Source organism: Halichoerus grypus, chromosome 10, assembly GCF_964656455.1.
Source record: "Halichoerus grypus chromosome 10, mHalGry1.hap1.1, whole genome shotgun sequence".
NCBI lineage: Eukaryota > Metazoa > Chordata > Mammalia > Carnivora > Phocidae > Halichoerus > Halichoerus grypus.
Genome location: NC_135721.1, coordinates 115,817,687 through 115,833,518, shown reverse-complemented (window position 1 = coordinate 115,833,518; position 15,832 = coordinate 115,817,687). Strand labels below are relative to the sequence as shown.

Sequence of the window (15,832 nt, the reverse complement as noted above, 5' to 3'; positions counted from 1 at the left end):
TCTGCTTTAGATGATCCTAAGCTGGGAGGCAATGAAATGGGAGAAAACAAGGTTTACAATCTACTAAAATATGGTCTGGACACAAAAATACGTAATATACCCAAAGGAAGATTTATATAAACAACTGTATTCTAATGTTTTAGTTTTGTTTTTCTATTACCATTACATTCTATGTTTATATATATAAACTATATATCCCCCTTTCTCAGGTTAATTATTAAATGTACTAATGTACATTTTCATTAGATACCTTGCCAAATTATTCTAGGTTGTTACTGATCAAGGAGCTTGTTTTTCAGTTTCTGAGGACAGTGCAGGCCTGATGCCAGGGTATTTCCATCAGAACAAATTTAGAGGAGGACTGGTTCAAACGTTGAATTGGTGTCAAAGGCATAGCATCCTAAAGCTCAATTATTATTTGATTTCCTCCATTCAACAAATCCAACCCTCTTACCACCATTACTTGGGCTTAATAATTCCATTTCCACACACAGGATGTCCTTGCATTGACAAACCATAATATTGTGTGCAAACACATAAAGTCTCCATGGCATGTCAGTCTCCATAGAGGCAGAAACAACTCTAGCTGAATTACCACCTGACATTAGGCAGCATTACACAGAAATCTAAAAGAAAAGCCATTCTAGAACACATAAAACATCAACTCAAGGGCACCTGGGTGGCTCAGTTGGTTAAGCGACTGCCTTCGGCTCAGATCATGATCCCGGGGGTCCTGGGATTGAGCCCCACATTGGGCTCCCTGCTTGGCGGGAGGCCTGCTTCTCCCTCTCCCACTCCCCCTGCTTGTGTTCCCTCTCTCACTGTCTCTCTCTGTCAAATAAATAAATAAAATCTTAAAAAAAAAGAAAGAGTTGATGTGTATCCTTCTAGCTGGTTCCTATATAAATGCAAATTATAAATACGTATTCTTTAACATAACAGCAATGGGCTTAACCATACACAGTTTTGCATCCTGGCTTTTTAACTTAATATATATTAGATATGGGTTTTTTTTAAAGATTTATTTTTATTTATTTTTATTTTTTATTTTTTTTAAGATTTATTTATTTTATTAATATGAAAGAGAGAGACAGAGATAGCGAGAGAGAGCACAGGCAGGGAGAAGAGGGAGAAGCAGGCTCCCCGCTGAGCTATGTTATCTATAGAAAATATATACTGTTGGTTTTGTGTGTGTATATTTGATTATACATGATATTGTCCTCTGTGTACTAATAAGCAATTAATATGTACTTAATTTTTTTCACTCAGCAGTATATCTGGAGATTTTTCTGTGCTGCATGGGAGTTAAGTGGGAGGTCGTCACCCATGTTTGTATTTATTGTAATTATTTTCACACACTCCTGTGTCATTGACTAATGGTATCATGTGCTTACTCTATGTGTAAAAGTGTGGTCTTTGAGGCTAAATCATGGAGATGATGGTTTCCTACTGAGAGGGTATTTCCAAATTCTCATGTCTTTGGAGGAACTGCAAATATAGGAAGCACAGTGGACATGGATTCATCTTAAGATGTCTTCAGTGACATTTATATGCCTTTCTTTGGGACAGTAGACCATTGGCGTTTCTGTTCATTCTAAAAAGAGGATAGCATATGTCAGAGTTTTAGCTGCTGTCAGCGTCATCATCATTTGTTTTGGAGTCAATGAATACTGACTGTCTTTGTAAGTGTGTTCTTTGGTTCCTTGTTCATTTTTTTCACTGTCAGGCCTTTCTGCTGTCTTTGTTACCCAGAGTGGATCAGCAGCCTTGAAGCTATTCTTGTAGCTGAGTGTCCCCCATGCCCTCAGGTACTTATAGCCAACTCTGTGGCAGCACCCAGTGGACATACAGTGGTGCTGCTAGTGCCAAATCACTTAATGATAGCCGGTGTCACCCCCTGGCCAGCCACAGCCTTGGCTGACTGCCCTTCAGTGACACGGTAGCTCTTCTAATTAGTTAGCCTGTTTTTCACTATTGACTGAACTTGCCTGGGCGTTGGACTGCTAGACCCATGTGGGCCACATGGCTTAATGAGCCATACATTACTGACTCTTGAACTACAGGAACCTTTTAGTTATTAATCCCCCCCCCCCCATGAATTTCCTTTGGACCTCCATAAATATCTCCATCACAATCTCCAGCACTTTGAACCTTCTGTGTTACTTTATAATGTTACTTCCACTTGACTGCATGCTTTATAAAGGCAGGAGACCTGTTTTAATCACACATTTTTGCTTACATAGTAAACATTGGATGAATAAATATTGTTGAATGAATGAATACATTGAATCTCAGCCTCTGAAATTCTGTTTTAAAGCCAACTTATCAGATAGATGATGCTTGATTTATTTGTTTCTAGACCATGTGTACATCAGTGCAGTCCTGTGGGAGTTAGTTTTTCCTTTTCTTTTTTTTTTCCCTCCATTTTATCCAACCATTTTTCTTTCTAATTTTTCTAGATACGATGTCTTATAGAGAAGTGTGTTAGATCGGTGTTTCTCACACTTTAATGTGCCTGTAGTCCACCTGGGGATCTTGTTAAAATACAAATTTGATTCGGTAGGTTGGGGTGGAGCCAGAGAGTCTACATTTCTAGAAAGCGTCAGGTGGTGCCCGCGCCACAGGGGGAGCAGGGTGGGCATGTGGCGGCCACGCTTTGAGAAGCAAGGTTTTAGATGATCCATAATGCTCCCCAAGTACAGACTTGTAAACTCACCTGCATGAAGAGAAATGTCAAGCCCCAGTTTAGTTACAAAGACTATAAAAGATGGTGGTTTAAAAATAACAGATGTTTGGACGAGTTGGGGAATTACTATTACTGTTTTTCTATTGTAATTGACTTGGTCCCCCCGCACCCCTATTCCAAACTCATGGTATAAACAGACACCCTTTATACAGGCAAGAAAATTGTATTTTAACCACTTCTGTTACGAGTGTGGTTGTGTGTGTAGAGGGGTTCTCAGTCTTGTGTGTGTGTACAACCTAAAGAAATGGGAAAGTTAGGGACATGTGGCTGGAGAAAGTAGTAGGGAGCCAGTCTGGCCTGGTTCTGACCCTGGCTGCCAAGTCTCTCCTCCTGTGTGCCTCAGTTTCTTTTAAAAATTTGAGTTGTTGGGGTGCCTCAAAAAATCTGATTTGAAGGTGGTAATTTGTAAATCTGTCTCTGTGTAATTTGGCATCCCAAGTGTACATCTTTAAGAAAACTTACATAAAAAGTAGAATTTATAAGACTGATCAGTGTAGTGGTGATCTTTTTCATGCCAAAGAATTCTTAGAGGCTATTACTTTGAGTGGAACCACTTGTGAATTAATGGCGAATCAGAAATTTGAATCAAGAACTCCTTTGAAATTAGAACTGCAGTCTCATTTGGTGGGGAAATTTTTATTAAAAAATTTATGCTTTTTATCAGCTTTTTAGGAGCCCAACTATTGTGAAAAACAAGGCAGACTCATATATCATTAGTGAAGCCGGTATAAAATGCAAGTGTTAAATTTGAGGTTACAGAAATCACATCAATAATTTAGAGCGTTCTAACTTAAAAAAAACCACATTATTTGGGATTTAAACATATAAATTAGCTGTGGAAATAAAGTTCATTATATCACCTCATCTGGTCTTGTTTTATTTCATTAACTGGTTCTTAAAAACCTTTGTGAGCTGAGTTGCAGCTGAAGAGGTTGGAGACCATTTTTCCTTGGGCCCTTGCCTCACTCCTGAGTGTTGGTAAGAGCAGAGAACTAAGACTTGACACAGCTGTAAAAACAGACAGGCCTTTGGCCTCAGCACTTTCTCCTGGTGCAGGCACATTTCAGATGTAAATTTCACTTTCTGCCTCTCCTACTAATGAAGTAAGTTTCTTTTGCTGGGTTTGCAGCCAGGTGTGTCCAGTCTTGTGGCTAACCCTGGCGCTTTAGTTAATTTTTCCATTTGTGACATTTCAACCAAACTTAAAAAACAAACATAAAAATTAGCTCAAGGCAGTGGCTCAAAGTGTTAATGGTAACCTTAGGCTGGCTAAATGACTTCCTCTCAGTTCTGCCCTGCCAGACATGTCCACCTTGTGGCTCACAATGAGCAGGTTTAAGCTTTCCAAGCCTTGGAGACTAGGTGGGAAAGAGTATTAAGAAATTCCAAGTTTATCCTTATCAGTGGTCCCTGGAATGCCAGTTGTCTCATCAGGACTTCAGATGATTTCTTGCTAGCACCATTCCAGAATAAGGATGAGCCTCCTGTCACCTCAAGGTCTCCTGTCCTCTCTAGCAGAGCTGCCTCCTGGGGTGGTGCAGAGGGCCTAGAAAGAGGTGGAGGAGCTGTGGACTGAACTGGACTCCTTTGTAAAATTCTACTTTTCTTCTTAGAATCAGCATTTTGCTTTGCAGGGTCCTCTCTGATCACACTCCAGACTACCTTTCCAAACTCATTTCCTCTAGCTCTTCTTGAACTGTAAATATGTGAAACCTTCTAGCCCATGTGCCTGGCACATAGTAAGCACTCAGTGAACATCACATTCCAGCCTTGCTTCACATACTCTTCACTCCAGCCAAGCTGAATGCCTTGCTCTTCCTGTCTTGTGTCATTCCCCGTGCGGTACATACAATACGCCACAGCCCCAATTCCTTTACATCCCTCCACCCCATACTGGAAGCCAGTCTCAGTTGTCCCTAGCTGGAAGTACCTTAGTAATTTATATGTACCCTTCTTCTGGGTCTTACTGTTTCTCTTTTGTATCATTGTTATTCGTGAGTATTGATTACCTTCCAGGTGAATTGCCTGGGGGCTGGATCCCCTGTATTCCTCTTTGTAGTCTCCAAAGTACTTATCATTGCCCCTTGGCTGAATGCATGTCCAGTAAATAACTGACAACAGAAGACTGTTCTGGAAGCCCACTATATGTATTAGAAAAAGTGGAGTGGAGAAGTAGCCCGTTTCATTCTGAGCATATTTGTTTGCTCTGTCTTAAATACTGTAAGAAAAAGAAATGAGAAATTGTTTCCTTTACCCTCAAGTTTTTCTTTTTCCATGCTTTCCCGTCTTCTAATTGATTTGACTAAAAAAACCCCAACAACTTATACATGAGGCCTTTTATGTTTCTGAACTAACAAAGACTTTAAATCTGTAAAGGGTGGTAAAAATAAGAATTATACATACTTTAGTTTTTCTGGAAATTCTCTTCCAGGCCTCTGTAATTCCATTCCCTTCTTCTCCCTACCTCCCCACAGAAATCTTCAAACTCCTCTGTTTTACCATGAGGTAAAAATTTTGCTATACTTTCCATCTCTAGATCAGAATTAACACTCACTGCTATCCATAGGTACTGTTTTAAAGGCAAGGACCACTTTAAGTTCATAGTTTTGTGGCCAATGATACGAATGGTGGAGTGTAAATACAGAGCAATTCCTTGGGCTTGAGGCCTTTAAAATAAGACATGTTTGTTCTCAGATATCAGTTGTTCTTTTGAAAGTTTTTGAATGTCCTAAGCTGTTGGAGTGGATATTTGTTTATTAGGTGAGAGAAGGCTAAATTCTTAGAAGGCAGAGCAATTTCATTTTGGGATTGGCTCATGAACTTGAGCAGGGTCCAACTGAGATGTATCTTTAGTAGATACATTCCTTTCTCTGTACAAGTTTCATGACCCCAGGTCTCAGGAGGCAGCAAGGGTGCATGGAGTGTGTGCTTTAGGCAGTTTTGTGACTTATCAGCTGCCTGGGAGCATACAGCCAGAATGCCGGTCTGATGGCTCAGTTTGCCTGTCCTTCTGGGCAGCATGCTGGACTCACTTCATTTCAGGGATTGTCCCTGAAAGAGAAGTTATAAACCTATCTGAAATTGAAATTAAATAGAGCATGAAACTCCTATCTATGCACATGATCGTTTATCTCTCTCCTGGCCGTTTTTACCTTGAGTTATAGGTTGTGAGTTTCCTGAGGTCTAGTTCGTATTTGTTTGTCTGTATTCCTCTGGTACCTGAAATGGAGCTTTATCCTTAGTAGGCATTCAGTAAATGTTTCTTGACTGAGTAAACCAGTAAGTGAATTTGATCCTCTTTGTTATCTTCAGTTTACCGTATGGAATTTCTGTAGAAGAAAGACAGTGACCTAATTCTGTTTCAAAGCCCTGACTGCCTTGGGGCATTGACACTGTCTTGTCTTTCTAGGGTACCCTTCTTAAGTACTCTTCATATTAAGTACTCCCAATTCAGCTCATTGTCTCAGAACTGTTTACCTCTCTAACCTATCACTTTTTTTTTGCTTCTCCAGTCCCTCTGGGTGTCCTGTTCCCTTTGATGTCTTTTGTACCATAGTTCTGGTACTGCTTAGAGCTGTGTGCATTGGGCACACTAGAGCCATTTTCAGGTGTTGCTAATGGTTCTCCTAAATAAATCTCACTCAGGAGATGGGATAAATAGCTCCATGAAACTGTTCTTCCTGTGTTCCCTGTCTCACTTCTGATGTCGTCACCATCAATCTAGCCCCTCCAAGCTGGAATTCTTAGAGTCCTCCTCACCTCTTGCCTCATCTGCTGCACCCAAATTGTCCTGTCACTTTTCTGCCCAAAATATCTTTGGATTTTTTTTTTCCCTCTCTTCTGTTCCATTGCTTCATATCAACCCTCATCATCTCTCCTTCATTGCACATGGCTTCCTAACTAGTTCTGGACTTTCCCCACTCTAGTGAACCCTGTCACCATATAAATCACCAGAGGTTTTTCCAAATTCCACATCTGATCATATCCCTCTGTCTAGAAATCTGAGGGACAAAATTCAAATATTCTTAGCAATGGTATATAGAACGCTTCGTTGTTACATAGGAGAATGTTCTTAGAAGATATAGTGTTTAGTATTTAGGAATGAAATGATTTGATATTTTCACATGGTTTAGCAAAAGAAAAAAGGGCATGTGTATGTATATATAGAGAGAGATGAAGCAAATGTTAAAAATATTAACAGTTGTGAATCTAAAAATTATACAAGTTTTTATTGTAGTACTCTTAGAATTTTAAGTAAGTTTGAAACTTTTCAAAGTGAAAAATGGGGCGGGGGTGGGGGGTGGGGAGAGAAGAAATCTTCACATTCTAGTCCCAACCCATCTTTCTAGTCTGATTGCCAAGAGACCTCTCTGATACACAGATATCCATGCATGTGCACACATACACACAAACACAGGTTTCACTATGCCACATTTTCACTGATGCCATGTTCCTTTATGCTTCTGGGCTTTTGTTTATACAGTTCCCTTTGTCTGAAGTGGTCTTAACACCTGTCTTCCTTGCTCGTGGCACTGTGAGGCACAGCTGGATAGTGCCTCTTCCACGAAGCTTTTCCCAGCACCCCCCAATAATACTGGTATGTTTGGCCACTCCCTTCTCTGTATTGCTGCAGCACTTTGCACAAACTTCTGTGATAGGACTTACCATGCTGTCCTGTAATTGTGGGTTTGTGTAGGTCACGCCCATTAGATGGGATGAAGAATCCTAGGATTCCTGGTGTCTTAACACAGAGTGCCTAACATGGTCATCCCTCAGATACTTGGGTGGACACAGGTACCTGCTTCTATTATTAGTGACTGGGCAGCATTGTCTCCCAAATTCTGACTTAATGAATGATCTCTTATCACACCTGGATTCAATTTCTCTGACCACCCTCTCCCCCGAGAAAGTTTCATTTTTCTCTCCCTGCCCTGCCTCTGGGGTTCCTTGACTCTCTTCTCTCATCATTTATATTTCTAATTCACTTTATAGAATAGATGAACCTTAGAATGTTAGATTGAGTGCCTCAGATATTCTCTGGTTCTGTGGTTCTCAATCTGAAGGGGCTTAGATGTATGTAGTTTAAAAAGTCTCCCCAGAGGATTTCTGATGTGCGTCTCAGAGTAAGGACTATAGATCAGGTCCCACTGGCTCGTTTCTGTGGTGAGAAAATGGGGTCCCAGAAAAGTTCATTGATTTGCCCAAGGTTGTGCAGCTACAAACATCAGAATGAGGACCCAAACTAGGGTATGCTGATTCCCAGCCCAGTGTCCACTTTACTATACCATGATCCCTCCCCGGGGTGCAGGAGGGGGATCAACTTCGTGGCAGGTTCCTTTTCTCTGGTGTTCTTACCAAGGACTTCCAAAGGCCAAGAGGACAGCTTTTCTGGAGTCTCAAGGCATTCCATTTCTTCAGCGCAGTCCCAAGCCTGAGGCCCCTTTTATTCAGAGTTTCTAATCCAATACGGCAGAGGTTTCCTACTCAGCAGGACTAATAGAGATTAAGGGGGAAAAAAAGGTGAGAATGCTAACAATGTTCTGAATTTGTTTCTTTTTCCATCATTTAGAGTCTGAATGTCTCCACATTGGCTGAATTTGCCTTAAGTTGATTTTACAGTTATTTTTCAGAGACTCCGTGGTTGTGTTTTTTTAAGAGTAGAGGAACACCGAGACTGAACACCGTGCTCAGAGAGGCTGGGCCGGGAGACTAACAAAGGCGGTATTATACTGTGCACTGCAAAGCCAATAAATGAATTCAGGAGACACCTAGATGTGTTTCTTGAGGAGGGCGTGAGGGGGAGGGGTCTGGTGAAAAGGCAGAAAGGTGGGATTAAGATAAATTAAAATGGGGCCAGCATGTTGGATAAGGGGACAGCCCCTTCCTGTTCCCACTATTGCTTAAGATTTTTCATTCTGCTTAGTTCAAAAGTTAAAACTAGTCCTTAACCATGGACTTCATACTCCTCCATCCCCCACTTTCTTACATAGGAAAAGAACTTCGTTGTAAAGCTATTCTGGCCTGATACAGCAGTGTTTATTATTTGAATGCTGCATCTGTGGGGTGGCTTAGACTATTAAAACTGGAAAGGAGCCTTGAAATAATCTAGACCAGAGATTTTCAAAAGTGAGGTCCCCAGACCAGCAGCCTCAACATCGCTTAGGAACTTGTTAAAAATGCAAGTTTAGGGCCCCACCCTCAATCTGCCGAATCAGAAACTCTGGCTGTCGGGTCCAGCAGCCTGTGTCTTAACAGACCCTCTGGTCAGAGGGCCACTGCTCACCTCTGATCCTGTCATTTAACTAACGGAGAAACTTGCTTGAGGAGAGGAGTAAATTTATTAGAAACCAACTAAAGAGCAGAACTCGGGTCCCCTGATTGCCAGCTCTTCCTGCTCTCCCTGATGAGGGGAGCAGGGTGTGGGCATGGGCAGGTGCCCTGTAAAAGTTGAGGATTTCAGCATAATACAGAAACAGTTCACCCATAGTAGTAGCTCACACTTACTGAGAACTTTCTCTTTGCTGTGCACTTTATAAGCACCATACGAATTTGACATTTTACAACAATCTTACCTATGAGGTAGTATTTCTGTCCTCATTTTATAGATGAAGACACTAGGATCAGAGAGGTTAGTGGATTCATTTCCTATAGCTGCTGTAACAACTTAACACAAACTTGGTGGCTTAAAACAACAGAAATTTATTCTCTCATAGTTCTGACGGCCAGAAATCAGCCTCATGGGGCCACAATTGAGGCATTAGCAGGGCTGTGCTCTTTCTGGAGGCTTTAGGGGAAAATCTGTTCTTTGCCCTTTCCAGCTTCTGGAGGCCACTGACATTCTTTGGCTTGTGGCCACATCACTCCAATTTCAGCCTCCCTCTTTAAGGGTACATGTGATTACATTTAGGGCCCACCTGGATAATCCAGGATAACCTCCCCATCTGAAGACTCCTGATCTAATCATAGCTGCAAAGTCCTTTTTTCCCCATATAAGGTACATTCCCAGGTTCCAGGAATTAGGCTATAGATATCTTTGGGGAGACCATTATTCCAACCTACCAGGAAGATAACTTAATCAGTCTTACACAGTAAATATGAGAGCCTGGATTGGAACCCAAACCTGCCAGACTTTTGAGCCCATGCTCTTAATCACTAGTCTGTACTACCTGAAAAGGTCATCACTCAGAACTATGGCTCTAACATAAGCATTAAGATTTTTCACTTAAGTGCTGTTTCCTTCTTCCTCTAACTTACACAACATTACTTGTCACATAACACTGAACCTCTGAGTCCTTAAGCATGTCTGTATGTTGGTCCCGACTCCTTCAGTTAAATTGTTAGCTCCTAGAGGGCAGAGATTGTATCTTTTTCCTTTTTTTAAAAAAAAGAATGGAGTTATATAATTCATCTACCATAAAAGTCACCATTTTAAGTGTTTTTTTTTTTTTTTTAGTAAATTCACAGTGTTATGCAACCATCACCACTATCTAATTCCAGAACATTTTCATCACCTCAAAAAGAAACCCTGTGCCCATTAGCAGTCACTCCCCATTCCTCTTTTCCCCCAGCCCCTGGCAACCACTACTCTACTTTCTGTCTCCATAGATTTTCCTATTCTGGGCATTTCATATAAATGGAATCATAATATGTGGCCTTTTCTCTCTGGCTCCTTTCACTTAGCATCATGTTTTCATGGTTCATCCATGTTGTAGCGTGTATCAGTACTTACTCCTTTTTATGGATGGTCTGTTGTATGGATATGCCACATTTTATTATCCATTTATCAATTGATGGGCATTTGGGTTGTTTCCATTTTTTTTGGCTTTTATGAATAATGCTGCTGTGAACATTCATGTACAGGTTTTTGTCTGAACATAGGTTTTCAGTTCTCTTGGGCATATTATCTAGGAGTGGAATTGCTGGGTCATACGGTGATGTTATGTTTAACTTTTTTGAGCAATTCAGATAGTGCATTTTGTATCAAATTTTTTGAATTTTAGCGTGCCATCCATTGTTATTTGTTTATAATGAAATAACATTTTCATAATATGTAGTCTTAATCATATTTCTCATCTTAACTGCCAAATAAATATTTATACCTACAGTTTTCGATAGTAAAGAGAAGGGATGGGTGGTATGGTATAATGGAGGGAGTTCTGGCCAGCCTGGCCACTCTCTGAGTGAGCTCAAGTAAGTCAAATCACCTCACCTCTCTGGGGAGGAGAGCTAGATGATTTCTAAATTCTCTTCCAGACTTAACATTCCGCAATTCTGTGAGAGTCTGAAAAGCTAGCCTTGTGTTAAATCCCAGAGCTTGTGTTTTGTTTTTTTAGCAGTTCATCATTCTCTGTCTGATTTCTGTTCCCAGACACAAACAAGGTTTTACCCATCTATCCGTCTATTTTATTGTGGTCTGCTAACTTCAGGTACTCTGCTAGGCACTGGAGATACACAGATGATGAAGATACTGTCCCCGCCTCCCCAGTCTTGTAGGAGAAGACAAACGGATAAGCAGGTGATTACAATATTGAGAGATTATGATATTTAAAAATTGCTGAGAAGGCCCAGAGGAGAAAAGCTTGGGGTAGATGACATTTGGGTTGTATCTTTCAGATAAGTGTTTAATAGACAAGAGAAACCTTCAGGGCAGAGGAACAGTGTAGGTAGAGGCAGAATGGTGTGAGAGGACAGAGCATGTTTGCCTTTGTATGGTGACTTTTTTCCTTTTCTTACAGTGCTGAAAGCGGACTCTCTCTGTCCAGACTAGCTCCCATTTTGAGATCCTTTTGGGTGTCCAATATTCACAGACTCATTGACTCAGAGGTCTGCAAAAGAACCTATTTTGTGTAAGTCCTGGACACCTATAGATCTTCTTCCCAGTTTTTTAAGGGCACTTCAGACTCAATTTCAGAGTAATGAGGTTCCCCGAATGGCTAAGGAGCCTTGATCAAGATTTGGGTTTTCTCTTAGCATCAGCTTAGTTTGGGCTCTTTGCAAATGCCTTCTGGTCCCCCTGAGGGTTTTAGTTACATAAAATATTAGGAACGTAAAATTTTACAGTATGATCAGCACAGCACAAACTAAATTTCTAACCTTTGACTAGAATCATATACGGAAGGCTTTGTGTTTTAAACTGCCCCCTTCCCAGCCTCCTAGCCTTCATGAGAGGTCATTGTACAGCTCTTTCCATGGTCACTGTTCTCTTCCCTTTTACTGGAGGGCAAAACTAGGGCAGAGAAATAATTTTTATTCACTTCTGAAAGGTTACAGTAATAAAGAAACTCTTGTTAACATCAGAGAACGTTGCAGCCAAGAGTTTTCACAGTCTGGCATTGTTTATTTTACATGTAATTTGGAACCTTCTGCACTCTTAAAAATATTGGCACAAAAATGTTTTAACTGTTGAAGTACTTCACTGCATGCGGCAGTATGCGGTGTCAGAGGGGCAGCAGGGCTCTGGAGAGCCATTTGCCCTGTTCCTGTTGGAGAGAAAAACAGTGTTAAGCATGCATGTGTATGTGTGTGCACATCCACATCCACTCAACTATAGATGAGTCTCTCTGCAGTTAGAATTTAAGAACTTTCTCTGTCCTGATGAACTTATGTTTCCCTTTATTGAATGATGAGAATGGTATAACAATCCTGCTTTCCCGTTGCCATGGCTTCCAGAAAGTACAGAGCTTCCCTTATTTAGGTATTTGATACAATTTTTCATTATCCTCTTTCTCTCACACATACACTTTATTAACGCTTTTCTTTACCTTTTCTTTCTTTTTTTTTTTTTTCCTTTTTGGTTCAGATGTCTACTGTGGGCCCAATTCTGGCAGGCATTTTATAGATCTCATCTCAATCACAAATTGCCTGGCTAGAGGTGAGTGTGCCCATTTTGCAGCTGAGGAGAACTGAGGGGCCGAAAAGTTAAAGAACTTGGCTGTGGCCACCACAGTGAGTCTCAAGTCCAGATCTGACTGATTTTCAGACTTTTGCTCTTTTGGCCATAGCACGTGCCTTTTTTTATAAGCCAACTTGAACCTTTTTTTGGAAGTAGGTAGAATACAAGAACAAGTAAATGAATTAATGGCTAACCTATCCATTGATAGGAACAAAGTCATTTGTGTTGATCAAGATAGTAATGCACGGAAGTATCTGGCTCCATCAAAGTGGTTTTTTTTTTTTTTAAGATTTTATTTATTTATTTGAGAGAGAGAAAGAGAGCACACAAGCCGGGGGAGGAGCAGAGGGAGAGGGAGGAAACAGACTTCCTGCTGAGCATGGTGCCCAGTGAGGCCCATCCCAAGACCCTGAGATTACGACCGGAGCGGAAGTCAGACGCTCAACCAACTGAACCACCCAGGCGCCCCCATCAAAGGATTTTTGTTGTTGTTGTTTTGTTAGGTTGAAATTAAGATTTGAAAACAATTACAGAAGGATCCCATGCTGGTGTGGTGATTGGGCTTCCATAGTTCCAGGCTCAACTTTGCTCCTAAAGTTTGGAGGACCTTCTCTTTCCCCCATCTGCTTCTTGTCCTGTGGGCTTAAAATAGAGCTATTTATATTAACCTTGCTAAGACCCAGGGATTCCCCAAGGCTGATCATGCTCTCCCTGTGGACAGTGGCCTGCTGCCGCATAAGCTCTTCTTCCTTCAAATCTTTCTTCCTTGGCCTCCAGAGTGGAGCCTTGGCAAAAGAGGCAGAGGTTACCCCCACCAGCTGGGCTCTGTAGAGCTGTCACCAAGCCAGAACCTTCTCCAGGGATCTCCAGCAGGGCCTCCTTCCTCTGCAGGAGTTCTCCTCTGGCTCTGAGAAAAGGACGCTCTGCTGTCACGTATGTATGTGTTTAACTTCCCAAGCACTTACCTCCCATTAAATGGGCTTTGGAGCCAGACAGACCTGGGTTTTGATCATGCTGTGCCATAATGTGGCCTTGAGACCCTGGGCAAGTCTCTTTACCTTTCATTGTCTCCATTTCTTTCTCTGTAAGATAAGTCATACATAGTGTGTGACTTTAGCAGTATGGTGCTAGTAAAGACTTAGTACAATGCTTGGCACATAAATGGGCACTGTTTGGACCCTTTCTATATAGCACCTAGCATCGGCTGCTTTATTTCAAAACGATTTATGTCCACATCTGTCATGCTTCACTGGCTTCTGACTTTCTGGAGGACAGAGATCATATCTTTCATCCTTGTATCGCCGGTTCTGCCTGGCACAGGTCATGTTCATTGCAGGCCCTCAGTCGATGTTGGCTGAATCTGTTAGGATGGTTTGGACAGGACAGGGCGGCCATGAATGTTTTAGTTTCTCCATCTGAACCTGGGGAAATAGTAACTCCTTATTTTGGAGCCTTTGAGGACAATTTAAAACGATGTGTGTGAAGTGTTTGGAGCCCTTTGAAAGGAGGGTACTGGGGAAATTAATGGTGTTTTTGCTGTTCTTGGGAAAGCCCTTTGTGGTTCCCAGCGAATAAATTACTTGGAGTGAGTTTTCTAACACCTCCTACTCTGCTCTGTTCACTAAGGCTTTTTTTTTTTTAAATAACTGTCTGCTGTAATGCTTCTTTTGCTCTGACTTATAAAGATATATATTTTTGGTTTTGGACTTTTGACCCCTTTCTGCTCCCAGGAGAGAAATTTCTATCAGAATAATAAAAGGTGTAAACTGTGTGTGTTGCCCCTTTTGTGGGCCTTGGGCAGTTCAGCTGCTGGGGTTAAGAATCAGCAGGCTTGTGGTTTGTGCCTGGTTATGGGGGAAGTAGGAGACCATTCCCATTAAGCATTCAGTGGCATTCTCAGTGTCCCCCACACTACTTCTTTCATTCCTGTCCTATGCCCTTTTGCTAAGATTCTTTGGATTTCAAATGAATTCTAGTGTCTTTGGTATTTTGAGTACAGATAATTTATGGCTCTACCTCTTCTCTTTCAAAGACAGAAGGTGTTTATCATCTGCTGTGCTTTAGGTCCCAAGCTGAGTTGCCTGCCAAAGAAGATCCTCCTTCTAGAGGAAGGAGAGGATGGGAGAGTTGAAAAACCACTCACTAGTTTTAGAGTCAAAAAAGTAAGGAATTAAACTTGGTTTCACCTTTAATCAGCAGACTCAGGTGAAGAGCCTGGACCAGATTATTTCTCTCTCTCTTTTTTAAGATATTTATTTATTTACTTTTAGAGAGAGAAAGAGTGTGGCATTTTCACTGGGGCTTTCTATAAATTGTGTCTTCAGCAAAAGGAATGATTGCAGTAGCCCTGTGGGGAGCTCTTAGGGTATGGCAAGATTGTTAGTGCCCCTCACTCTGTGTCCTACCAGAAGGTAGGCAGCTATCTGCTCTTTTCTCCTGTGGGTTTAACCCTGCACTGGGCACTACCTCTGCTCAGGACTGGATGACTACGTGAAAAAGTTCTGGAAGCTAAGGCATCACACCGGGGTGTAGTAGCCATAGACATTGGTTGTAACTGCCCTGGATGTGCTTTTGAGTATTTCTGGATCCATTGGTAAGGCAGTTATAACAGTTCTCTTCCCCGTTTCCCTAAAATGCTGGGTGAATAATCCTGTGGTGATAGTTAGACCTGAAGGGGCCTAGCTGGAAAGCAGGGACTTCTTTCTCCACGTCGATGCTATCTGTTTAGCTGCTCTTTTCTGAGTGGCAGTGATATGGACCATAAATGTAACATGTCTGGTCCTCAAAGGAGCAGAGAAGCCACAACCACTCTGGACTTGAGCTGCCTTACTTGACACTTAGATCCAGGCCTGACCTCTTACCTCAACTCACCATTGGCTGCTTCACTGATCCCCTGCCTCTCGACTCTTCATCTCAGATGCATCTTGCAAATCGTTCAACAGCCTGGCTCATCTTCTTAAACACTGCTTATGTCAAATACTCAATAAAATTACCATCTAACATTCTATGTATTTTATTTTGCCCTTTCCCCCTTCCTAGAATATAAGCTCTAGGAATTCAAGTATTATCTCTCTCCCTTTTTTTTTTAAGATTTTATTTTTAAGTAATCTCTACACCCATTGTGGGGCTCAGACTCAAAACCGTGTGATCAAGAGTTGCATGCTCAACTGACTGAGCCAGCCAGGTGCCCCTGT

The 15,832-nt window shown here is 41.5% G+C and overlaps 1 protein-coding gene across 2 annotated transcripts in view; it reads left to right on the top strand.

The window, feature by feature from the left end:
• Positions 1 to 15,832, top strand: part of UQCC1 (ubiquinol-cytochrome c reductase complex assembly factor 1) — a 91,448-nt gene that overhangs the window by 51,876 nt on the left and 23,740 nt on the right. Inside the window, exon 1 of one of the 2 annotated variants that reach the window (XM_078057134.1) lies at positions 11,190 to 11,261. The exons of the other annotated variant lie outside the window; for it this stretch is intronic. Within the exon in view, the coding sequence (XP_077913260.1) occupies positions 11,202 to 11,261 (60 nt within the window). The 5' untranslated portion in view covers positions 11,190 to 11,201. Of the gene's footprint in view, positions 1 to 11,189; positions 11,262 to 15,832 lie in introns of those variants that run through there. 2 annotated transcript variants of the gene reach the window in all.